Source organism: Vanessa atalanta, chromosome 21, assembly GCF_905147765.1.
Source record: "Vanessa atalanta chromosome 21, ilVanAtal1.2, whole genome shotgun sequence".
Taxonomy (NCBI): Eukaryota; Metazoa; Arthropoda; class Insecta; order Lepidoptera; family Nymphalidae; genus Vanessa; species Vanessa atalanta.
Window position 1 is genome coordinate 4,351,990 of NC_061891.1, and position 27,220 is coordinate 4,379,209.

Genomic DNA, 27,220 nt, shown 5'->3' on the forward strand with positions numbered 1-27,220 from the left:
AGTGAGTTCGAGCGTAACATTTTAGTTCCCATGGCTGGTGGGACGTTGACGGAGTACAACCACTTCTTACAGAGTCAATCCAAAGACGGAGTTCACCTACTTATTATATTTCTTTTACCTCTGCAGACGTTTTGTCCGGGTCTTTGGTATATCATTCTATTATTTCATCAAGGGTAGTAGTTTTACGTTCCAGACAGCATCCCAACAAAAATTTCAAGATTCAAATATTTGTTTAACTTAGTCTTTCTTATTATGCGTGCCTTGTGTTGTCTTGGTCTAAAAAAAACTGTTGCAGAGACACAGTCATCCTCTAATTTTTATCATATTAAGACTTTTTATCGAAATCAAACTCCTGTTTTATATACGGGCTATTAGTTCTGATCATGAAATCAACTGAAAGACTACACAATCGTAATTAAGTTTCTAGATCAACACGAAATGAATTCCACAATATAAAGTAGAATAAGTTTCTCATTATATTACTAAAAAACAGCTGATTGCGACACTTATAACAAACGTAGTTACGTCTCAAAATTTAACAATTTTTGTTTCTGAAGAGTCTTTTTTTAATCGGCAGCCCTTGTCTTTCTTTGTATGTGTACGAGTGAGATGAAACAATGCCTGACTCCTGGCCAATGACACGCGCACCTGCGGCCGTTGACACATGCGCAAGCGCACCGCCGCCGCATCGGGCCCGTGCGCTTTTTCATTATCACCCTTAGGTCCAGTTTCACCATACCCTGTTAAATATTTAACGTATTGTTAAGTCAGTTAACGGACTGTTAAAGTTATCGAGTGTCCCACCACGAGTTAACGCGTGTTTATTTGTTATAACAAGCCGTTAAATTTAATCACCGCTGTAGACGTCCGTTAGACCGTAACAGACAATTAAACTCAAGATGGACGCTGCGTACAATTTTATTTTCGAAAATAATGTTTTAGAAAATTTAGATTACTTAATATAATCGTGGAATATCGGACCTCCCTCCTCCTGGAAAGAAAACCAGTAATTAGTACTCATTGCATAGTACTACTTCATATTTTATTAACAAAAAACAATGTCAGAACCTACCAGTTAATAAATTATTTTTTTTCGTCGCAGCTTTGTCTTTTCGCGTAGTGCGTTTAATATTATCCCAACAGGTTTTTAATTGTTCTACGTTTCGAACATAGAATGAACTCAAACAGTTAAATTCTTCCGCTAGTTTCTTCCATCCTTCATTTTTGATCGCAGTAGTTACTGCGTCCGTTTTCTTATTTTCAATTAGATCCTTGTATTTTGTAACTAAATGAACAAGGATTTCCTTTTCATTTGACGAAAAATTCGGTCCGCGTGTTTTCTTTGACATAGTTATTTATATTCAATAAGAAGCACACCACAAACACAATCAAAGAGCACAAAATAATGCTGCATAACCTCAGCTCAAAAATAAATATTACCATGTTATAATTATTTGACGTTTCAATCGGTTTAAATCAAAAGTAGTTAACATTTCATTGAAATCACTCGGAGCTAACGATTTTTGAAATTGGTCGCGCAGCACAACAAATGACGTATTATACGACTAGATAAAATATTACCGAACTTCGTCTAAATGACATGTCACAAATAAGCATTTCAATTTGGTTGCTTAAAATAAGAGTGAGTAACTTACAAGCCATTCAGTTAAATGTTCTGTTTAATAACGGCTGGTTAAATTTTGTTCCTGGGACATTTAATGATATAACAGCCCGTTAATTATTAACAACTCATTAGTAAATTACTGATTAAGATTTAACAAACATAGTTTGGTGAAATTAGACCTTAAAGTCATTATTATCGATTTGCTTTTTTTATTACATTAACTTAACATTCGTTCATTAATGTATAAAATTAAGTTATAATATGATAAGGTTTTGTTTTCATTGATATTTTTGTTATGTAAATAAAAGCGGATCATATCAAAGTACATTTAACGTATTAAAATTTAACAAAACAGGTAAACACTTTAATTAATTATACACTTTCAAAGTATTCATATATGTATATACAATCTCACAGTTCAGATTTTATCAATTATATCTGGAATTAAAACGTCCTTAAAAGAATATTTTGTACATTTTCAAGAAAAATACATAAAGATAATTTTTTACTACTTAAGTAAAGTTTAATTAATAAACTTCCCACAAACATTCATTTCAAATGTATGATAAAACCACTTTATGATCAAACATCACGCAATAATTGCGATCGCTTTTAAAACTACGTCACTTGTGTCTTTACACAGTTAAAAAATATTCTGAAAAATCTTTTAATCACCTCACAGATTTCGAAGAAACATTTTTTACATCTCACCATTGCGCTTCAAACCTTGGGAAGATTTTATGTAAGCCAGTGTAACGCAAGCACAAGGTGCTGGTCTCCTCATCGTTTAACCCGGAACACAACAATACTAAATTTTGCTGTTAAAGTTAGAATAACAATAAAAATTATTTACTTGTGACAATAAGGTTATAAAGGTTGCCTCTAAAATTATTAATAAATTTAACTTCATACATAATTATTTAAGCAAACGAAATAATTTCAGACTGTACTATTAAATAATGAGATTACATCATGTAATACGAGAGAATTCAATAAAGGTCGAAATCAAGCGAGCAAGATAGAGTTATTTAACTTCGAACCGCAGTCCGCAAGGATTCGTCTATATGCGATCCCTAATATCAAAACCCTAACGGTACAATCGATATAATTAAAGGATTGTAGCAGATACAACTTAGTCATATTTGTGTTAATCTCGCGGTCGATGGTTAACAAAGGAAATCATTATGAGGAAAGCTGTATAGTATGTATTTTGTATGTACAATGATTGGTGTATCGTATAATTAGTAAGGAACAAATTCATATAACCAATTCTTAAGCCGTGATGAATGCGTGCATCTTAACTGATGATGCGATTCCAAATTCAGGCAAATACTGAATTTTAATGTGGAATCACCAAAATTTGTCCTTATTTATCTCGTGTTCTGCTATAATCAAAAACATCAAGTAAGTCTAATTAAAAAAAAAAAAACTGCCACATTTGTAACCAACACACGATGGAGCAGCGTGGTGGAAAAATCTCGAAAACTTATTCTTTCAAGTAGAAGAGGCGTTAGCTTTTTACTTATGTATATTTCATTTATATATATGAACGTTCTGAATAAATCAGTTAATAAAACCATCTCATATAATTTTTAAAGTGGTAAATAATGAAACAACCATTCTTAAACGCAGACATTTCATTTTTAATTCTAACGTGTACTTAATAATTCAAACCGAGAAGTCTTGTAATTCGAACGCTTATTACTGAGATCGAGAATGAGATAAACTTTCCAGACATTTCTAGAAACATCTGTAGTAACACTTAGCTATTATGAAATTGGTTTATTCCACTTGTACCTGCGACAGTAGAACCGAATTTCAATGTCGCGTGCTAATTACATAAAGGTCCATTCTGACGAATACAGCCAAAACAAATCATAAAAGGAATGCGAGGCACGTTTTTTTTTTGTTGTTTAACAAGGTCGTAGGTATCAATCGCGAACATAAGGAGGTCAATGCGAGCTCAGATGTCGAGGTTTTCCCTTCGTTGAGGAAGAATATCGTGTACGATGAATGCACAATGTACGGTTTAATAAAATTGTTTGAACGAAACAAACACAATACGAATGTATCTTAACTTATAAATGATGACTTTACATGCACGTTGGTAAAGGGGTATAGAAAAAGACATAGGATTCCTAACACCTACCCCCTTTCCGCCCTCAAAATCCGCCAAATCCGCTTGCGGAAACTAATAGAAAATACAAAGATATCATTTATATATTATTCGTCCTTATCCCTTATTAAATGATCGACTTATGTTGTTATCTTTCAGGTAAATATATAAATTGACTGAAACTTCCTTTGTATGATTTCGAATGTATGTTGGATCAACCCACACAAACTCACAGACTATTTTTATCTTTTTATAGATATTTATTTTTATCTTTTTAATGATATTTATTTTTATCTATGTATAAAATAAACATTGTTATTATACTATCACTTGTATGCTAAATGAATCATTAATTTTCACCTTGTAGGTCCATCATTCTATAATTCGAAACACACAAAGGATTCTATTACACCGTATACAGAATGTTGATTCAGGGTCACAAAGGCTATAACGTTTCATATAAAAGCTGTACCGACGCACATAATACCTATAAACTTCCTGAATTCAGCCGCATTCCCAAAGGGGTGGTAAAAATGGAAGGAGGTAACTACGAGTGGGTTCACGAGGACCAAATGGAACAAAACAAATCACATTAAACTTAATTGTGACCGGAACTTCAAATGCAACGCCGAGTTAACTCGTGTAACGTTATTAGTGAAAGTATAAATTAAGAACTCATTAAATTTAATATTAAAGTAATTGCTTGTAAATGTACCACAGCTGGCCTCTGGCTCTAAACCTAAACAACCTAAACGATCACGAAATGGACTGTAAGCATAAATTAAGTACATTAAAATTCAGCTGTGATTGTCGGGATTTGAACCCGTAATCATTAGTTAAGATGCACTCGTTTTAACTACTGTGTCATCTCGGCTTAAGATATATGAATTCGTTCCTCAATATATACATTGCACACACAAAATACACGAGATGAATATTACAATTTAACGTTCATAAGACAAACAGTATACGGACAATTTTAATATGGATAGAGCATATTTAAATTTCATATGTATTCAAAATCTACAACAAGCATCATTTTGATAAGCTTGACTTGCCAGCCATAATATAAATGTTAATAGATAAGAATATAGCTGTAATTAACGTAATTTTTTTTTCATTATCTCTTATGAAATTCATAAAATTGTTGCATAATCTTTTTACTTAGCGCGGAAAGACGATTTTATAGGGCTTGAGTGTGCACGCAAACACAGGAGCAATCTACTACCTCAGTCATTTATCAGATCAGACAGGCCAGGCTGTTAGTGCTTGAGAAATGAGAATATACTATAACCAAGTATATCTCCAATTTACAGAATTATATTGATTGTTCAAAACGGTAAGAAATTGACAATAAAATTCAACTTTCTATAAACCTATAATACCTCAGGATCTGTAGAATACACTAACCACGTGACCAACGAGGCAATTTTATGAACAATATAAAAAAACTGCTTCGATTAATTTAAAAAAAATACATGACTTAAAATGTCTGTCCGCTCAGTGGTCAGTTAAAAACTTTTTCATTACCGAATGGATCGCAGGGACGGGAGGGAGGCGTTTTGTATGCAGACGATCGTTCACAGTGCAACTGTTATATAAAGTTATACATTATAGTTGTTATAACAATACATAGATTGATTTTATATACACAGACGTATATGTCTGTGTGTGTTTAAATGTAGTATTCGCAAAAAAAAAACATTGTTCCAGTTTATCTTTATAATATGTTAGTGCGCTAAATCTTATTTTAAATTATTTATTTTACATATTAAACGCTATTAAAATATTTAAAACGATTAATTTGTAACTTATATATATGAGCCGAGATGGCCCAGTGGTTAGAACGCGCACCCCGAGAACCCCCTCTAGGTGTTGGAGGCCCGCATAGGCGGGCCGACCGTCAGGGCGTCACGGTAGCATGCGCAAGCGATCCCGTGGCGCCCACCGAAAGACGGAGAGGGTACCGCTGGTTTTTTAGTGGGTAAACCCGGCGTACCAGGGCGCACTCGGCGTCCAGGGCTCCGGGGAGTCCCACACACCCCCCCACCTTCCATCACGTGGGGGAAGCGCGTAACGCGTTTTTCCAGCGAGAAAAAAAAAAAAAAAAGTGCTTAGAACGCGTGCATCTTAACCGATGATTTCGGGTTCAAACCTAGGCAGGCACCACTGAATTTTCATGTGCTTAATTTGTGTTTATAATTCATCTCGTGCTCGGCGGTGAAGGAAAACATCGTGAGGAACCTGCATGTGTCTAATTTCAAAGAAATTCTGCCACATGTGTATTCCACCAACCCGCATTGGATCAGCGTGGTGGAATATGCTCCAAACCTTCTCCTCAAAGGGAGAGGAGGCCTTTATCCCAGCAGTGGGAAAATTTACAGGCTGTTAATGCTAATTATATATCTCATACCCGATATGATTCACAACTTCAACTACATTTGTTTTTTTTTTTTAACAACGATAATACGCAAATACATGTAACTTTGCGATTACGTTAAAAATTCAGAAGAACTCGCATCAAATAGGACGTATTGCAAAATACAACAACTTAGAATACAATACGACATTAAGCGCATAAATAACAATGAGATTTTCGTATCGACGGTTTTGATATTTATGTGTCGTCGGTAAACGCCGGCCACGTCGGACGAGAATTTCTATGCAACACTGATTTATTTTTTAAATTGAAATATTACCGCTCTCAATGTTGAAGAGCCGAGATGATTCAGTGGATAAATTGAGGGGATCTTGACCGGCGATCACGAGTTCATATCCAACCTAACCTAACTGTTCTGCCTCATTTGTATTCCGCAATTCAGAGCATAATAGAATAATCTGTATGCCTTCGCTTCTCAAGATGGGAGGAGGTTTTTAACCAGAAGTGAATCTATATGATATACATTTAAATACATACAAGCAAAACTTATTGTATATATGTATAATCAAAATACGTTTCGTAGAATAGGATTAAACGGTAATTGAAGTAATGAATATGTCTTCTATCTAACCCGTAGATTAATACTGTCCAAAACCCATAGTAAATTGAACGAATGGGAATGAACGATGAATGATTGAGCGATTCGTTTGGCGATCGTTCTTTCATTTGTGTTAATGGAATTGCTTGTCGAGCCGATCTTATCGATTCGTATTGTAATTTAGAATCGTTGTGCGTAATTATTTTAATGATCCAGCATTAGTTTATTATTTCATAATAAATTTCTATTTGATAATTATATTGTCAAAATCAAATACACAACATTACATACGTCCACAGTATGTCCTTCTACTATATATTTTTAATAAGCATTATAATAATTATTCAAATCAGCCAAAGTATGAACCGAGGTGGCTTAGTGGATATAGCACGTATATCGTTACCGAAGATTGTGGATTCAAATCTTAACATGTTTTTTTTAATCCTAGAATATCCCAAGCCGGCACAGTTCAATAGTGTGATAATAAGTAAATAAATAAAGTGAGTTCAGCCGTGAGACACGGGTTATCAAGGTATATAAATCGTTTATATAACTATTTAAGTATTAATCATTAGTGAACGTATATGTATGTACATATGTAGCGACCGCTCATAAAAGGAATTAAAAAGTTTTTTATATCTCGAAAAATAATATACATTCACAAAACTGTCATAAATAAAAAGTCTATCATTCATTTAAACAGGCTTTTTAAATGTTTAGAACGTTTAACACGTCGCACGTAAACTTTTTTATTGTAATTATAACGAATTGAGTCGCGTTAATGTATATAATACATTAAAACGCCCGTTCATAAAATGATTTTAAGACCTAATTCACACCGAACGATCACATTTATAGCAGGCGTACAAATTAACAGTGTTAATATTACCGGTAAATTTGAATTACTTTTTAAAAATAGAACTAGACAAATATGAGAAAAAACACCAATTCAAAATAAAATACCGTCAATACGTATCATTTTATCTAAACTAATAAAATTATTATCGCAAAAGTCACAATATCCGATACATTACCTCGTAGTTTAACTTAACGAATGCAAACGTTGGAATATCACTCTTGTTTTTTGTGTGAAAGTACGAATAGACCGACGCGAAGCGTTGATTGGTCAATTGGCGTGCGTACGCGTGCATTTTGCATGTGTTCGTGCCGTTTTCATTGGTTGTGTATATGAAAGAGTGCGTACGCACCGAGTGTTTATGTGTCTGTGAGAAGTTGGTTGTGTGTAGTGCAGTGGCTAATTCCGTTAACGACCTCGCCCGTCGTATGTTCATTACAAACCCTCTGCTGATGATAAATGATTCGTGGTAGGGCACGCATCGGTTTCCCAGTACTTGGAACGTCCGATTCTTGGATGTACGAGCGAAATTTTTCAAAGAATACATCGACGTACAAATTTGAAATAACATTGTATTGCCAACCATTTAACTAAACAAAATTTTTATTTGATTTTATTTTTATATTTTAATTACATTATTAAATTTAATTATTTAAAAATCTTTAAAGGGATAGGAACTATAGACATATAAAAAAGACAATGATAAATGTCTGCAAACGTCATTGCTATAATATCACAACATTGTATTGAAAAAAAACCTTTGATATTTTACGACACATTAATTGAATCTCAGATGCGGTATAAGTTTTAAATGTGGGTATATTCCGTAAACCGGCTTAGCGAATGGCTCGATCCATTCAGGGATAAAGAGATTATTGGATACCATAACGGCAAGTAAAAACAGATTACGCTTCAAATATACCAACGGTAAATATTTACCGGGGAATTGAATGTCAAAATGTTTATTAAAAAACGTTTTCAATTGATTTACCGATTATTATTGGTTGTTTAAATGTATCAAACAAGCTACTCGGCGCGACTTCGCACGAATTCAATTTATTAATAAAGAGAATGATATAATATAAAATATAATTCATTCCTTCATCATTAGTTTCAGAGATTACCACATACATACATACAAACAAACAAATTTAAACTTAAAAAATATTTCTTTGTCTTATTTTACCATCAAATCGACTTATCTGGTAAATTTTAGTCTAACGATCTCGCAGCAGTTTGAGAGTAATTGAGTAACAAATATACAAACTAAAGTTTCGAGTGTTTCGCTAACGTAGTTGTGCAGCGTGGAGAGACTACTTCTAAGCCTCTTTATCGTTCCTTCCGCACTTGCCCAACAGTGGGATACTTACGAGCTTCCCTTTCCAAATTCATTAGTGAAATAATGTATTAAAAGTTTTAACTTTATCTTACCGAAGCTTTTTTTAATCAAATGTAATATGTCGTAATACTAATTTAACATTAAAATCGAATTTATGACATTTGCAAAAACAAAAAATTGGGATTCCATATACCTAATAATAGTAATTTTAAATATAAGTCAACTAATTTTAAAATCCAATTATAACTATTGAAAACTCAAAGAGATTTTATACTTCACAATTTGACCTCTCAACATATTTTCCGGTATCGCGATACAAATGGATGAAAAATATGGCATAAAATTTAATCCGCAAACGTTATCGACAAAATGAAATGTACACTCAAAACTTTTCATCTTCTGTCTTTTGATATTCAATATCGCTGGTGCAGAATTTGTGAAAATTTTCAGTTACTTGCAGATGCTACATATTATAATAATACAAGAAGACATCTGTTAGTTTGTTTACGAAAGTAAAACCGTTGCAATGTTTTACTTAGAAATTAAATGTACGTATATTTAACATTGACAGTTTCAATTATACGATAATTATATTACACTTGAGACTTTATTAATCCGTGTGGTTCTGACTGAATAGCATCCGATTCAATCTCAACACCCACGCCTGGATCATATGAATCGACTATTGGATACTGTTGCAGTCAGCGCTTCACTTCTTGAAAAACTTTATACCGGTAACCAAATCAACAAAAGCATTCCCAGAGCTGGTTGATGTTAGTCTGCCATAACATCTTTCTCCCTCACTCTTCCTGGTAAGGATGTATAAAATAGTGCGCCGTCTCAACTAAATCGGATAAGAAGACAAGACTGATAATGTAGGCCATATAATTCTAACCCGATTAGAACACAACTGGACCTGAGTGTTTCTTTCTCACATTGGGTACAATAAAGGTATATTAACGCGTATTTAGAACATTATTTCTTCTACCTTTGTATCGTTTTCCTTAACAAGATTGTGAAAAAAACGTTGAGTGTTCTAATGATGGACAAAGATCCTCTTTAGAAGATAGTGTGTGATTATACCACCACGCAGTTCCAATTCGGGTTGGTTATACAAATTAAAAATCGGTAGTAGGTACTTGTTCCAATCATTTGTCCCTCTTGGAAGACTACAAAATTGAATGGTACGTAATAGTGGTATCTTAAGCCCACTTAACTACATCCACTTTAGCAATTTTTATAGATTCAACTTGGCTTTCATAACGACGACATACAAATTTATAGTTTAGATACAAAAATAAACTACAATATTTCAGATATAATACTTAACAATAAATAATAGCTCAGAGCTGGCATACAGTATACGAACGTATAAACTTTCTACAAACGTCAACTCTATAAATTTTATGAAAATCAAATGAAAAGTTTTTCATGACGATCCGCGCTCGCAAACTTGTTCACTTTTCGAAGACAGTTCTTTGAAAAGTCCACATGTTGATATAATCTATCTCTTCGAGTGGCGCACTGACGGACGGAGAATTTTCGATGTTGTTATTAGATTAAATTTAAATTATTATTATGTATTAATGTAGCAAAATACAATGGAACAATTATATACATTAAATTTTCTAAAATTCATACATGTTACTTTACTAAGGAATCTAAGAGTCTTGCCGTTTCTTTTCGGTAGGATGAATGCATTGCATGCATTGAATTTAATCTTGTAAATGGCGATACAAAATGACTCGAAAGAGTTCACTTGAATAGTGATTCGTTTTGATTGGTCTACAAAGTTGGTCCTGTACAAAGGAAATTTAAAAAAGAAGTTGCGATTTAATCTCTTATTTATGAAAGAGCGTTTAAAGATTAGTGACAATAGTTTAAGATTTATAATTATGAACAAAACTCGTATCAGGTTAGAAGGTGGTAGCTGGGTTTGATTTGTAACTCTGCTCATCAATAGTTCTACCATCAAACACCAATATTTTGTAACGCCGTGTTCTGGTTAATAAGAATAGTGAGCCAGTGGAATTAAGGAACAGAGGACGACATAATATATATGTTATAACGACATACATAAAATTTCAAGTGTAATAGTAGTTAATGTATTTTACAGTGATCCAATGTCTTTGAGTGCTGAACCATCATTTAATCTTCTTTTATAAGTAACAACAAAAATAAAACAATCGCGTCTTCTAAATTTACAGCTTGAAACATTCAAAAATCGAATTATTTATATAACTTTCAAATCGAGTTTCATATTCGATTTCCGAGTTACCGCTATGCAGAGATCTCGTTTTAATATTTATAAACATCGAAGTAGTCTAACAAAGTTCGGGAGCATGGTGTACGTAGCTCCGAGCAAATCGCTGCACTGTAATCCACGTTGACAACCGCACACAACGCGAAGCGTTCGCAAATTGACTTGTCTCTCGATTGTTGCGCTTTTAATAGCATCCGTGTGGAATCCGTTTTATTTAGACATCATCGTCGAACGACCTGAGTTTTTATTGCGAGTCTGGACAATGATACTTGAAAAAACTACATTTATTCGAACTACAAATGAGCCTTGATTGGACATAATATTTTTATTATTACATAATTGGTTCTTTTTAAAGTATCTAGTGATATATGTAATATCGAAACTTATAATATATACATTATATACATTTCTTATATTACACTATAAATAGATAAAAGTTTGTCAACGAGCTAGTTAAACCTAAGTTTTAAACATTCTATTTTCTATATAAGTTTAAAATAAAAATGAGAATATAGCAATTAAAAAAATTAATAAAAATTTAGTCGTGTTACTTTTGTACATAATCTTAATGAAAAAAGTCGATTAAAAAACCACACGTAGACGAAAGAAAGGTAAGCAAAACGATATATCCCAAAGCCGAGCGAATCTCATTCAAAAGTGCTACAGAGTGAAATAATAAGCCGCCGAGTAAAAAAGTCGACGGTTATGAAGCGTTTCAGCGGTCGGTGGTCGCTTGTTTTATTTACTCTCATTATATCGTGGCGGATCCGGGGAATTAAGCGAGGTGGGAGCACTGTGAATGAGCGACGGCGAGAAAAATTTACCTAAACAACATTATACATACATTTTATAACGATACATTTATTATTACAAGCTGCAATATTTCCAGTATACTGGTCGACACTCTTGGAAGCCTTAGTTCATTCGAACTAAAAAAATAGTATCATCTCATTATCTTTAACAGACGTATAGATATTTGACATTCAATAAGTAAGTGTAATGCTTCGACATTAAATAAAGGAATTTGATTGGATTTGATGGAATATGAGATCTTAAACGACTATAACGGGTTTGAAAATAATCTAGTACACCTCAGTTTTCATATGACTAATTTGTATATTTTATATACCTCTCGCCATGCGATGAATCCTACATGTATCTCTTTCACACTGGAAAACACGAATAACTCCAAACCTCCATAATATGAGATAAATGTTTTCTCATTAAAGCAATAAAACTACTATTACAAGAAAAATGTATCTAATAAAGTAATCACATTGTAAGATTACTTATTTCACTGTTACTATATATAATAAATTGATAATAATAAGTAAATCAGATTCGCTGTATTAATAAAAACTTGCAACATAAATATGACATATATTTGGGATTTATAAAGTCCAATTACGGCCAGTGTGCCATGTGTATAGAAATACGAACACAAACCTTGTTATTTTTATCATTCAAGTAATTCTACTTTGAGTCGTATATTATACTAGGTATTTGTCTATTAATAGAATAGACAAATGGGTCAATGTTAGAATTATATTTCATTTATATAATAACGGCTTCACGGCCGACGTTCCACCCGCCCGTGATGCCACTACGCACACACCCTTAGTATCGCCCGAGTTAGTTACACATCTCTTTGAACAAAACGAACCTTTGCTAGTAATTTTACGAGGAGATTTATATGAGAGAAGTTTCTTTAACGTTGCGTCTAGCGAAACATTAAAAATTCGAAATAATATTTCTAGAATAAAGAAAAACCATTCTAAGGTTATACGTAGATGTTACTACATCTTTCATTGATTAAGACCAACTGTTTAATGTAGTGTCTACTAGCCATTTATCATTATGAATAATTGTATGTTCTATAAATATTGTCATCAAAGCTTGAGGGTACATCATCGGTACAGTACATGGTATGCATCCAGCTTATAGCAACATCGGCGCTCTACAAATTACAGGAGAGTATCCATCTACTCGTATATATTTCGTTACTAGTGATAAATATTTAACTATGTCTTGAAATATGTAAAGGTGAGTGAGATATAAGAACACAGAGCAATATTTCAACCAGTCGCTTGCTTAGGTTTGTTTAAATAACGCGGTTATAGTTATTCGTTTCGTATTTATCGAATCAGAAATTATAAATCTGACCGACTTCTAGTATGACTCATGACTCACCGTAGATATGACTAACATTTCCAGAAACTATCTGCTTTATTATACTACATTTATTGCACTGAATCATTTTCAATAATATATCTAAAACGTAGGAAATGACGTAAGCTCGGCAAAGTAGTAATTAAACTGATTATTGCACTAGAGCTTTAAGATTTTCAATGCCGCTTGTGTCATTTTGTAAGTAATACATTTTCGCTTAAACGTCAAATGTTGTCTTTGAACGTGGAGGAGGTTTTTGAAGACAGTGGAATATCACGGCTGTAATTTAGAACTACGGTGGTTTATGATAACCTCATTTCTGATTGCAGCAGTTTTGCAATGACCTCTTGCGTCAGTCACCAACACTCATAATTTATTTCGTTCACATCTTGACGTGCAGCGCTCACCCTTGACATTCATTTATGTTCCGCTATAATGCTGACCTTCCACCGGATATATAATTACATAGCGTCAAGTAGTACAATCTCGTGCAACGTGTTCTACTTTAGATATTGTTCTCTGTGTCGTTATCAAAAGTTTATTCGATACGGATTCATCATAAATCGTGCGATTGAATTGGAATTTGCGGGATTGCATAGCGTAACTTTTTGTGGACAATAATCCTAATTCTAACATAATATTACAAATGAGAAAGTGAGTTTGCTTGTTCGTTCCGCTTTCACGTCTTAACTACTCAACCGATTATCATGGAATTTTATAAGCGGGTGTACATAAAAGGACATTAAGATTTAGTGATTGTATGGTTAATAAGCCGTATGTTATATTCCTTTCAATTACGTTACAAAGCCCTGTAACATATTTGCAAGGAAATTCTGCCACATGTGTATTCCACCAACCCGCATTGGAGCAGCGTGGTGAAATATGCTCCAAACCTTCTCCTCCCCCAGCAGTGGGAAATTTACAGGCTGCTTATGGTATGTACCTATATTATGTAATGATTGTGTGACGTTTTATAGCAATCTTAACCGAATATAGAATCGTTCCTTTTAATCGATTATATTAGGGCATAAGATTATGATTTAAAACAGTAAAAATTTTTTCAAGGTTAAATTGCTTTGACAGCGACCATAATTAAAGCAAGGTCGCGGTTACGTAAGTAGAATTTACATACATACGAAAAAGTACTTTTTAAAATTATACAAATTAATTCGACTCGAATTTAAGAATAAGGAAGTGCATACCCGGCCTTTAAATATTATTATTTTACTTTACCAAATGATAAGTTACATGTATTAACACAAATAAACAGAAAACGAATTATAATAGATGATAACGGATAGCACTGGGGAGACCCTTTACAGTTACAATCTGGACACGTTAACATTTTTTTTATGGTATACGTCGCGCGTTGGTAGAGCAAATGGACCATCTGATGTTAAGTAGTCACCACCGCCCGTAGACAATGGTGTTGTAAGAAATATACTATTCCTTACATCGCCAATGAGCTACCAACCTTGGGAAATAAGATGTTATGTCCCTAGTTACACTAGCTTACTCACCTTTCAAACCGGAACACAACAATACCGAGTACTGCTGTTTGGCGGTAGAATATCTGATGAGTGATCGATACCTACCTAGACGGGCCTGTACGAAGCCCCAATAACAACATTTCTCGTTAGAAAAGTATTAATTACAAGCGCTAAATTATTCGCTCAGGTGATGCAGACAGTCAACACAAGATCTGCATGACCATGGAAGTTATAAAAAACTCCGTAACAAAATTTACAACTTTCTTATTTGAAATTATCTAGCGGAAAAAAAGGCCGAGTAGGCGCCGGGATTATTTTAATAAGTCAGGCTCGAATACGATTTGGATTTAAATGAAATATTTATGAGAAACGCTTTCCCGCTGCCGTATAAAGCGTCAGTCGACAGATTACTGCGATGCGATTATTATTTATCGTGTTATACTTTATTTGTATCAATAAATTAAATTATTCGTCTAAAACCGAATTAACTCACGAAAGTACTTAAATTTTCATCACTGATCTCATTACAGGTACAGTTACAGAAATACCCCAATGTCCCAATACTGGGCAAATTATTTCAGGTAATGAGAAAATTGGAAAATTAAAAAACATAATTAAATCATTTAAAAATACAACATAACGAAACACCACTCAAATTAAATATTCACAATTAATAAGGAATATATTAAGATAGTAAATTTTATTTATTCTTAGTGCAGTTGTTTACCTTCAATGATATTATAAGTATAATAATGTTATGAGCGGTCGATGTTTATGTCTCTACGTATACGGCAGTGTCTCCATGTCTCGGTCAAGGCGACACACTATCCATCCAAGGCTGATACCCGTAATACATCTCAGCTGTTACGCGCCCGTTACGCTAGACATAATTTAAAATGTCCTTTTGTTTTTATTAATATATAAGATTCCGGATAATAAAATACTTTTTAATTTGAAGTCATTTTAATTTTGCTAAAAGCTTATGTATCTGTTTGATATTCTCCTCTCAGTAGGTACTACAAAGGCAGGCGTGCGTTATTGAGGTAAGTCCGCCCTGTGCAATCATTTTTTATTTATTAAAGTTTACTCCTTGATTGATCATGTGTGCAATAAAGTTTAATAATAATCACGAAGACAAAGCGCTAAATTTTAACAAACCCGTTCAATTGTTTTTGCATGATTTAGTAACAAATAATCACAAAACTAACTCTGTTTTTCTGTCTGTTGCACTGCCAAACTAGTGAACCGTTTTTGATGAAAGTTGGTACATGGAGCTAGCTTGAACTTCAAGGTAGATGCACTTTTTAAACCTAACGCATGCCGACTAACCCCTAAACTTCCATACAAACTCTCGATCCCAATTTCACCCCCTTAGGGCTAGAATTATAAGCTAGAATAAAACTCAATAACACGATCCTACACCCAATTTTCCATGCACCTAACTTTAATAGTCAGTCAGGACATTATATTTTATAAGTATATATATATATATATACTTATAATAATGATGTCCTCCTGACCGAGTTTTGAAGCCGTTCAAAGCCGTACTTTGAATACTTGTTTCTGTTTATTTGTTTACTTATCTGTGACATTGTATAGAGAAGCTAATTGTCAATTAGGACAAGGTTTCAACTAAAATTTCTTCCTTATCCTCGACATTATGTTGTTTTTCCGTTATAAATAAATATATATATATAAAAAGTACGCCCAAAGTAATATAAAGTTTATGATATAAAAATTCATCTCACGTATTTTATATTTGTACGTATGTGTGCGTGATGTGAAATCATTGCCTCGATGAAAGATTTTTTTCTTAAACATGAATTATATTTCTAAAATGCTTGTGTGTAAATATTAATACAATAAAATATGTTTTTTTTTTTAATTAACACCGGTACTGCGACGTGACGTGATACATCTTAACATTTATACTATTATACATATAAGATGTCTGTGTAACTGTTTTTAGTTGCTCACGAGCTACTAGTCCGGGTGGTAAATACAAAACTTTATGCTTTATTTGGCTATTGGCTGAGAAAATAATAAGATTGAAACGCTATTGAAAAATTATAGGGAAGTCAATGAGATACCATAAATTTTCATATTATCATTAAATGAAATCATATCTAACATATTAATTTTGATTATCATAAAGAGCTCATAAGTTGTATTACAACAACATCCTGCAAATATTGCACCGTAATGAAATAATTAAGACTTAGTCCATGACATTTCTAAATGGAGACCTGGCGGACAGTTCCTTAAGACGATTTATTAAAGAACAAAGTAAAATGCATACAAATTGTCCTTTGTAAACTCAATGCAAGGAAGCATTTAATTTTTAAATCGAATAGTAAAAGGGAAACTAAAACATAGATGTTTTAGTTTTCCCTTTTACTTATATTCATTAATATATACCAGAAAAATCCGGTAAATTTGTCCGGTCGGTGTATATGAATGTGTACCAATCGGTACAGTAATCAGTTTAACCATATAGAAGCTGATGAAGGGAAGAGAGTCGATGTAGCGGCGAGTTACGACAACGAAAATAGTCTAAAAACTATTTCCATGAAAAAAAAGAGTGGTATCGTGGGACATCTGATTGGAACTAAGTTACTTTCGCTATATGTTATGTACTAAATAACGGATACAATTAAATAAATTAAACATGAATAAACAATAACAAAGTCAAAGTCAAAAATCTTCATTAAATATAGAAGTGTTTACACTTGCTTATTGATAGCCAAAAATCTACCACTGGTTCGGAATTTAATACCTCGGACCTGAGAAGAACTAGCGAAAGAAACTCAGTGGGATATACATGTATATATATAGATTTTGTTTTTTTCATGTAATATATTTTTGATTTGAAGCACCTTGGAGGCGATAATCTCATTCCTAAGGTGTCCAGTCAACAAAAAAATAGTTTAAGCAATTTTAAAGTTATATAAAACTGTATATAGTAGAGTGAGACAAAGAGGAAAAGGTCGCCCCAATAACGCCTTTTCCTTACGTGACGATTTCTGCCAGTTCACTACCGTAAGCCGCGTTAAAGAACCTCGTTCCAAAAACATTTGTATGCTAACTTTCATGGTAATCGGTCGAAGGGTGTTGCAGTCTATTTAATCTCAAACACATATACCAACAGCCGTTTTCATAGATATATTTAAATTGACTTCGTAACGATACATTTTTCTTTCATCTCTCGAGATTCTATTAATTATTTAAGAACATCTAGTTACGAAATCTCATAAACATTAGTACTAACCTACTATAACAATCGGCACGATCCGACTTCGACCGTTTTGCATGTATAATTTGAGACCCATCAAAGGACTCGTCTAAAAGTGTCCGTTCAGAACCGGTTTAATTAAGAGCTGACTCGAGTCGTATAAACGTAAATAAGTCTGATCTTATAGTGGAGACATAGCGTTGCTTGTAATATATATTTCCATATTTCGTGATGAGCATAGAACTTTAAAGGTATTTTAAGATTCCTCTTATTTCACAAATAGCATATTCTATAAACGTAATAAAATTATATTTTTTCGAATGTATTAGGCTGCAAGTTACTACAAAGAACACGCTATCATAAAAGTATATTTTGATTCGTGTCTATGAATTTTGCGGCGGACTCCATTGAACATAAATTTATATTTATAACGTTAGAGAAACGTTGCTGACGCAAGTGTTGTCTTGCTTCTATCACTTGTATTAAATAGCTTCTTTTTATTCCTTTTAAAAGAGATAGGGTCTATTAACAAATGTTTGTTATTAAACGATATAAGACGTGTCGGTTTTGACAGATACCATTGACTACCATTTCCAGACAATGTATAGCGCAACATATCCTCTGGACTGTCAGCCTTAGATAGCAGTTTCTTCGTGTCTATTATTTACTCCGGGATACAATCATTATAGGTTTTATAGGGCTCTTTTATAGCTTTATTCTTAAGGTGAGGACCGTTGCTTTTAAGATATTAGCTAGTTCCATGAAATTATTCTCGAATAATACCTCAAACAATAGTTTAAGTACTCGCACAATCAGGCTTTTAATTCTAAGACTATTTTGGCTGCAATCGTGTTTCAATTATATAATTCGACTCAAATCTATTATATTATTCATTTAAGACGATTTAATAAATACTCAGGAACAAGGTTGAGTTTCATATCGTGATAAAACACATTCGTTGTTATTTAATTTCATCACGATCCGTATTCTCTGGTATTTGAATCGAATCATAATAGTGTAATTATTATGCTTATTATATTTGTATTGTAAATAATCATGCTTATTATATACGTTATTTATAATCATAATTGTAATATCTATATAAATGGCCCAAACGAGTTTTGCTAATAAGCTATTGAATAGCCTACAATATACATCCGGCTCCGTCATCAAATCGCTTAGATGGTACCAAAGTTTCAAATAGAAAAAAAATAAAAATCGACTTCCTAGATTTGTTTCGAAACTAATAAAATGTTACAAAAATTAAATATTTACAATTAAATTTAATAACATTAACAACACATAATTATTCTAAGCGTCTGTGATAATATTACGAGCTATAAAAGACAGCGCTGTAAGAGTACGTTGAATTATTTATTATCTTAATGCAACCAGATGTTATATATCACGCATATAAATATCTGAGCTATTATTAAAACATACAAAGCTGTACTATATTAAAGCAATAATATATATTTATACTAGTAATATAGCTTGCCCGTTTACATTCGCTCACCAATTATTCTACCGCCAAACAGAAATGCCTACTTTGTATCGCTCTGTTCCGGTTTAAAGGGTGAGTGAGCCAGTGTAATTACAGGCACAATGAACGCAATTAACAACTTAGTTCTCAGTTATAACATATGGTTGGCGTCGCATCGACGGTGCTACGAATGGTTTATACTTTTTACAGTGGCAACGTCTATGGACGACATGCCGTCAGGTGACTCATTTGTCGGACTGGTGCGTCTATTTATTTTATTCTTAATCATACGGCATGTTCTAAACCAGACAAGTCCCACTAATGGACTTCCTCCCGCTTTATTTTCATGTGGTTATATTATTTTTGTTTATAATTGATCTCGTGCGTGCGGTGAAGGAAAACATCGCATAAAAACCTGTCAGGGTGAAAATCTGCCATGTGTGCCATCAACCTGTATAAGAGCAGAGTGGGAGAATAAGCTCCAACCGTCTCCAAAAAAAAGTCAAGAAGGCCTTAGCCCAGCTGCGGATCATTTACAAACTATTTTACTCATACGGATACAATTGTGTGTACAGTATTTTCAGAATCTGATAATTTGTCAAAGGCTTGCTTATTACCATCTTTCGGATAAGGTTTCCGTAATACTCAAAGGAGAATATACGCACATAAAATATATAAAAAACATTTTAAAAAATACTTATTAAATTAATGTAATCAGAATATAAACAGATATTGCATGATTTTCTTAATGTACGAGAACCAATTAAAACATTAGATTTTAAAGAAACTCTATATAGCATTATGAAAATGTCTTAACTAACGTCAGAATAGAATTGAAAGGCGGTATATAATTTCAGCGCCGTGACAAAAAACTTACTCCCACCGAAATAACAATAAGTTAACACGTTAATGTAGGACGAGGTTGAAGGTTGTAAATAGGTGAAGCGTGGACAGCGTAGTATGAGGTGACGTGACATCAGCGTGACAATATTTTACGAAAAATGCGTTGAATCATTTATTAGAACGTCGCGCGGTCGCACCTCACGATCTTTATCATGAAAGTAATTTTTCACATATTGGAAATAATACGACGATCATTGCTTATGTCTGAAACGATTGGTTAAATCTAGATGAGCTTGACGATTTTGTCGTAAAATATTTTATATACTATTTAAATAGGTTACTGAATATTAGATAAATGATTATTTCGATCTATCATATATTTTTTAACTGTGTAATCAAAATTCGACTTAAAACTCAAACGAAAAACTAAGCAAATATAGCCATTTTAGATCTGGAAGCAGAACCAGATTGTTCATCGACACGATATATGCATTAGACACGTCACAATTGACGTGACGTGTCATCAACGTGACAATCCTCCGAGAACGACACGCTGAATCATTTATTAGCGCGGCACGCCACAACATACATCGCCAGAGGCGCTGCCAATAAATCGTTACATAAAAAATGCGTACAGAATTGCCTCCTTTTAAAATTTAACAGACGCCTTTGTCTTTGTATGGCGTGACACTAAAATTAATATATTTTCGGGTAAGTTAATTAGATTAAGTTTTATTATACGAGAATAGATAATTTTATATAAAAACGCTAGTCATTGTACGGTTACTTTTTGTACTATATTAATGAACACGCGATATTCTAAAATTCTAAATAAATGAAGGCAAGTATTTGATTGACAGCTACTGTCGCGTGTTCCATTAATGACAAACAGCTTGATAAAGCTAAGACGTACCAAACAATATTTATCTTGCCATGCAATATTACGATTGATTTTTATATATTGGTTGCTCCGCGAGGGTTCCCCCGCATTGCCTTTGCGCCCCTTGGGGTCGTGACGTAATGCTATAATATGATCTCTATATATATATAACCTTTCGTAATAAATAAACTAAATGACACAATTTAGTTTTCTCGGACATTAGCTATACACCATACAATTATTATAAATAATTATGATATACTATTTATGATAGTTAAATATGAAAACAATGACAAGTGATCATGAATTACAGAACACAAAGCCTTACACAAATACACGAGGTATGAATATCTCAAATGAGCCATTATGCAAATAGGGTCCTCGAGACGGGCCACGGATAGCATTTCTTTTTTGTTTCACCTGAAAAATTGAAGATTCGCGCAGCAGCCGCGCGACCGCGTATAAAATAACTCAGCCTTTGTTATGGTAATGCCGCAAAATTATCTTCCCTGTGTGTAATCTCGAAAGATATAAAAACTTTGCAGCGCAATGTAAAGCGTTTTATTCACGAATGTTTATCCGTCCATGTTCACTGGGAACTCTCAGATCCGAAGAAACTAAACACGAATATAGCTGTCACCATGGTAACCACAAAGACTCATAGAACAAATTCCTTAACGCATTTATTTATAAAAAAAAAAAAAAAACAACACTAATATTTAGGTAAAGTAAATAATCGGTGTGTTAGCAAACACATGTATGTAAACATTTTATAGTTCTTGTAATTAAACTAGATGAGCGACGAACTAAAAACATTATAAATCTCATAGTTGCGAGTGCGGCGCGGGCGTTAAGCTTTCCTACACGATTTATCGTTACACAATAAGTTTTTACGCGTGCTATGAGACATACCTTCATGCAATATCAATTTTGTAATTCAACTAGAGTAATACTCACTAGTCATTAATACTGAGGGTGGATATACTTTGAAAGCCGTTTAATAAATATATGTTTATGCTAGTCAAACGCCACGGCTTCGCGCGGGTGCAATTTATTCATGAAGAAAACCGTATGATATAAACATAATTTATACCATATAGCACTTAGGAATAATGTAACTTTCTACCAAGGAAAAAAAAATCACTCGTATCATTAGTTTCCGAGAGATTACCCCTAAAATACAATTAAACAATTTTTACCTCATTATTATATTAGTATATATATATATATATATATAATCGTGAGTTTTTATTAACATAAGGCTTGGCTGTTCAAAAGTACTTGCAAAACTAAGGATTTTAGTAGTTAAATTAAATATATTTGGATTTGGTTGATCGAGAAAATATTAATTGATATTTAATAACTCAAATCGTTTCTCAGAAGACGGGCCTTAATATAGCTTTTTTACAGTCTGAGAGAAAGAATTTGATAAATTGAACGAGCAGTAAAAAAAAAATTAAATGATATTAAATATTTCCGTCCTTACCCTAAGAACATCATAGGCTCGGAGTATGTACGGGTACGCCTTAAAGTTGCTAAGGAATTAAATCGAATTTCTGCTTGAACAAGTTCGGGAATCTTTGAACCCTTTGAGAGGAACGTCCGACGCGACTGCGAGCTGTGATCAAACGAATCTTGTTATATACTTACGAGTATTGAGAGATTTCATATAGCCTCTTGGTAAAGAAATTGTTTTATCTTAATAGATGATATTTAGATTTTGAAACAAAGTCGCTAACGACCTAGATACATATATTTTTAATTTTGTTTTGTTATTGCGAATCAATTTTACACAAAAATTTAAGAAGTCCTTTGTATCATCAAACTATACCGTTACCGTTACGAAATATAGTCGTAAGTATTACTTTCCTTTACAACAATCTAAAGCGCATAATTTGTTTAAATTTAATATATTTATATGTATACCAGGTAAATATTACTTGTCGCCAATGGTATGAATTACGATAGCATGACTGGATTGATTGCAATAAAACTTGGTGGTAGGATTTGTGCAAGCCCATCTCGGTAGTTACCACCCACTCATCATATATTTTAGCGCCAAACAGCAATACTCCGCTACTGTGTTCCAATTTAAAGAGTGACTGTAGTTACATCTTATTTCCCAAGGTTGGTTGGGTCCAAGGCGCAGTCGTAATATGAGGAATTTTATTAATAAAAAATATCTTTCTAAGCTAAACTAAGCTTTAGAGCAATTTTTAAAACACTCATTAAAATTTATAAATAATCCCTTTTTATGTGATTACTAAGCATCTCATACTCAATGCAAATAAATCAAATATAAAAAAAAGTAAAAAAAATAAATTAATTCGTTAAAGGCTTTAGAAATACGAATTAAAATAAATGATTGACGGCAAAATTATGTTCAAATTTCGAACAACGCTTGAAAAACAACAACGAAAACATAGCTTATATTTGTAAATCAATAGTTTGAAACGTCAGACGCGATAACACTTTTGGCAAGTTATCAAAAAATAAATAACGCGATACAGAAGAACGTAGGTGGGGAAGTAAAGTACTGCAGGTACATTTTTTATATGAAACTTCTTTGGATGAGTGTAAAATTTCATGGAATTAAAGATACTATATAATTTAAAACGCAACGTTTTACTTTCCTTACTGAGATAAAAGCGAGGAGGAACATAGCAAGACTTCTAAATATAAATTTGATCATAGAAAATGTTATTGTGTGTAAAATAGGTGAACTTTTATTATTTCTATTTGAAAGCAAAGTTTCTCAAAAGTATGCAAGGATCAGGCAAAATGTGAGTTGAGAAAACACGTATCGATGTTGGTGATTCGTAGGATGAGCAAATCGACCACGTGATCGTAAGCGCACCACAGACGTTGGCGCTATAAGAAATATTAACTAATCCTTGACTTGAATGTGAAACTAAGATGTTATGTCAGCATGTGATTACACTAGCTCACTCATCCATCTAACCGGAACACACATACTAAGTAATGTTGTTAATTTTTTGAGACCAAAGTATAATCAAGCAGGCTATTCTAGTTTGAATCTAATATCATAATAATTATAGATGATCAAGGCAAAACTCATCCGAATCTGTTAAGCTTAATGAAATCAAGGTATCAAATAATAAAATATTGAATAGAAAAATAGTTTAAGATTTTTCCTTTCCACGGAATTTTTGGACCTCTTCATAACATCAAACGCATTCGCGGCAATACGAATATCATTAAGAGATACTCAAACACGTCTCCTTGATACGAAACGAAACGTTGAAAGATATTTTAAGACGGAATAACGTTGTAAATTCGAGGTCGGTTTTAAAATGGATTTATTATACAGTTTCCATTATTTTAGCACTTTATTCGGCCGACGATTGCCCGAGATGATCCGAACGAATTGCTCAAAGCCGCCTACACAATGAATACAATACTCGATTGAAAAAAATCTGACTTTTTTGTGTTGAGAAGAGTAACATTCAAAGTCAAATACGGCTACAGTCTTATGTACAATATGTATAACCGTCGATTGACGTTTATGATGCAACAGGCATATAATAGAAATATTATCTATTAATAAAAAAATAACGGTAAAATACATTAATGACTAAATTTATTGTATAAAATTTAATCTTCTACAAACGATGTCTACAAAATAATACTCATTTTGATTTTGACGGACTATAAAATGTATAATACGCAATCGTTTGCAACACAACCGTAACGAATTCATTGTATTGTGTAGAGAGACCTTTGTTATAACATCATAAACGGCCACTATTTAACTGGGCATTATTGTCTGAATTCACTTAGCAATATTTACTTGATTTTAAAATAACTTAATGTTATTAGATATTAGGGATGCATCCAATACCGATACCGATATATCGGCGATACAGCAAGTTTTCCGATATATCGGTATCGGCGATATTTTTCTGGCCGATACAACGATACTGTTCAAATTACATATTTTAAAAAAGTAATGTAAACGCGCCTCTTGTTTTGTCATTTTCGTTGCAAACATATAATATAATTTGATAAATGTTTTTTCAGTTACGAACTCTTATTAATGAACCTTAATTACTGAGCTTAATTACCAATATTCACCTTCCAAGTATGTAACGTTTTATTTTAATATATATTTTTTTTAAATAAGCCCAACAATCAACATGTCTACTTACATTTATTTTACCTTTATTTATTCGATAAGTGTATCGGTATCGTATCGGCAAAAAGGCGTATCGATGCATCCCTGTTAGGTATATATGTATATTAAATTGATTTCATATTAATCCAACCCAATTTCAAGGTATATATAACGGTAATGATACATCTTTGACGTTAAATCCGATCTGTGATTAATATTTCAATGAATACTTTGCAAGATATTGAAATTTAAGCTTGTCACGTCGAAAATTAAAAACGCGTGAAATTGAAGATCACCTACTTATACAATAAAACCTTCTCGTAAACGCGCTGATTCTTCTAGCACAAGTTCTTTGTATATTCGTTTAGTAGTTTTTTTTTTAAGTTATATATTTAAATAAATGGGTATTAGTATAGTGAGATTATATTTAATTGGTTAGTTAAGTTTTTTTTAGTTTACTCCTTTTATTATACGCATTCATCTTTATAGTTCAATTTTATTACTAATAATAAAAATAATAATATATGTTACAAACACATGTTTACAATAGTATTTAATAATTATCATAATAACAAGTACACGTGTAAATGCAGCCGTGAATTCCGCTAACGATGCTTGCGCTAAGAAAAGTGATTTAAAAGTCGCCATAGATTTAGGACTAAATTTTATTTTATTGTATTTTTATTAATATTATTATTTATTATGTAATGTGTTTCAATTTCGATTTCGATCATCGGTGTTAAAACTTAGTTAATTATTTTCAAACCGATGGTACATTTTGACCAATCAGACACTTAATGTTATTAAAAATTAAATCTGACGCACGATCTCTGCTAATTCAGACGTCAGAGCTGTTCTATTTGGATATATACAACTTTGTTTGCTAAGTTTTCATAATTATTATTAATAGTAATAATACTCACAGGGAGCAGGGCTGGGTGGCTCGGCGCATATTCCGATAGATTTACTAGGGTCGTCGAGCAGAGTCTGAGCGAGCCTGTAGTCGCCGAGTTTGATCTGGATCTGCTGGCTCACGCGATCCCTATTGCCTGTCACCTGGAATAAATATAACGAGTTAATATTCAAAGGAAGGAAAGTAGTAAAAAACACTTAACAAGACTCAAGAACGTCAAGGTCAACACAATCAGTCAACGCAATCAAATGTACATAAATAGTACATATATTTACTGTCTAAATAGGTAATTCCCCGTCGCGGTTTCCTACAGATAAATATCGATTAGACACCTATTAACCACCTTTCTTTAATAAACGCATAAACATAGAAAATGATCTGTATCAAACCAGTCTCATCTTACCATACGAAAATAGAGATAATAATTTACTACCAATACGAAAAGAAAAAACTTATACTCCATAAAATCACGGATACTATTTGTCCAAATTGTAAACATGAATAAATATTCACAGAAAACTCCCAGTTATTTAATTTCATGACACCGTGTGATAAATAAACAGAATATCTTTTATTTCTTCGTCTCATATATATTGGACGTAAAAATATTGTGCGATTTCGAAGCGACATGTTATTTTTTTTGTGTATTAGCTACAATCACAGCGACGTTCTTGGACAGCACCCGTGCCTACAACCTTCTCTAACTACTTTTATATAAAAAGTCAATAAGTATCTATGGAAGGAATAAGTATCTATTTATCTAAGTATAAAAAAGATTTCCACCCTGAAACTATAAGCTATTATAAAATGAAAGGAATAATATATCGAAATGGCATTTTTGCTTGAAATCGAAAAAAAAAAACAAATTTTACTTCTTTACATTTAAAATACAATGTAGT

The 27,220-nt window shown here is 32.9% G+C and overlaps 1 protein-coding gene across 5 annotated transcripts in view; it reads right to left on the bottom strand.

Moving 5' to 3' along the window:
* Window positions 1-27,220, bottom strand: part of LOC125072184 (AF4/FMR2 family member lilli) — a 208,551-nt gene that overhangs the window by 55,191 nt on the left and 126,140 nt on the right. For all 5 annotated transcript variants that reach the window (XM_047682709.1, XM_047682706.1, XM_047682707.1 and 2 more), the window contains exon 4: window positions 26,332-26,464. In XM_047682709.1, the coding sequence (XP_047538665.1) occupies window positions 26,332-26,464 (133 nt within the window). The remainder of the gene's footprint in view (window positions 1-26,331; window positions 26,465-27,220) is intronic.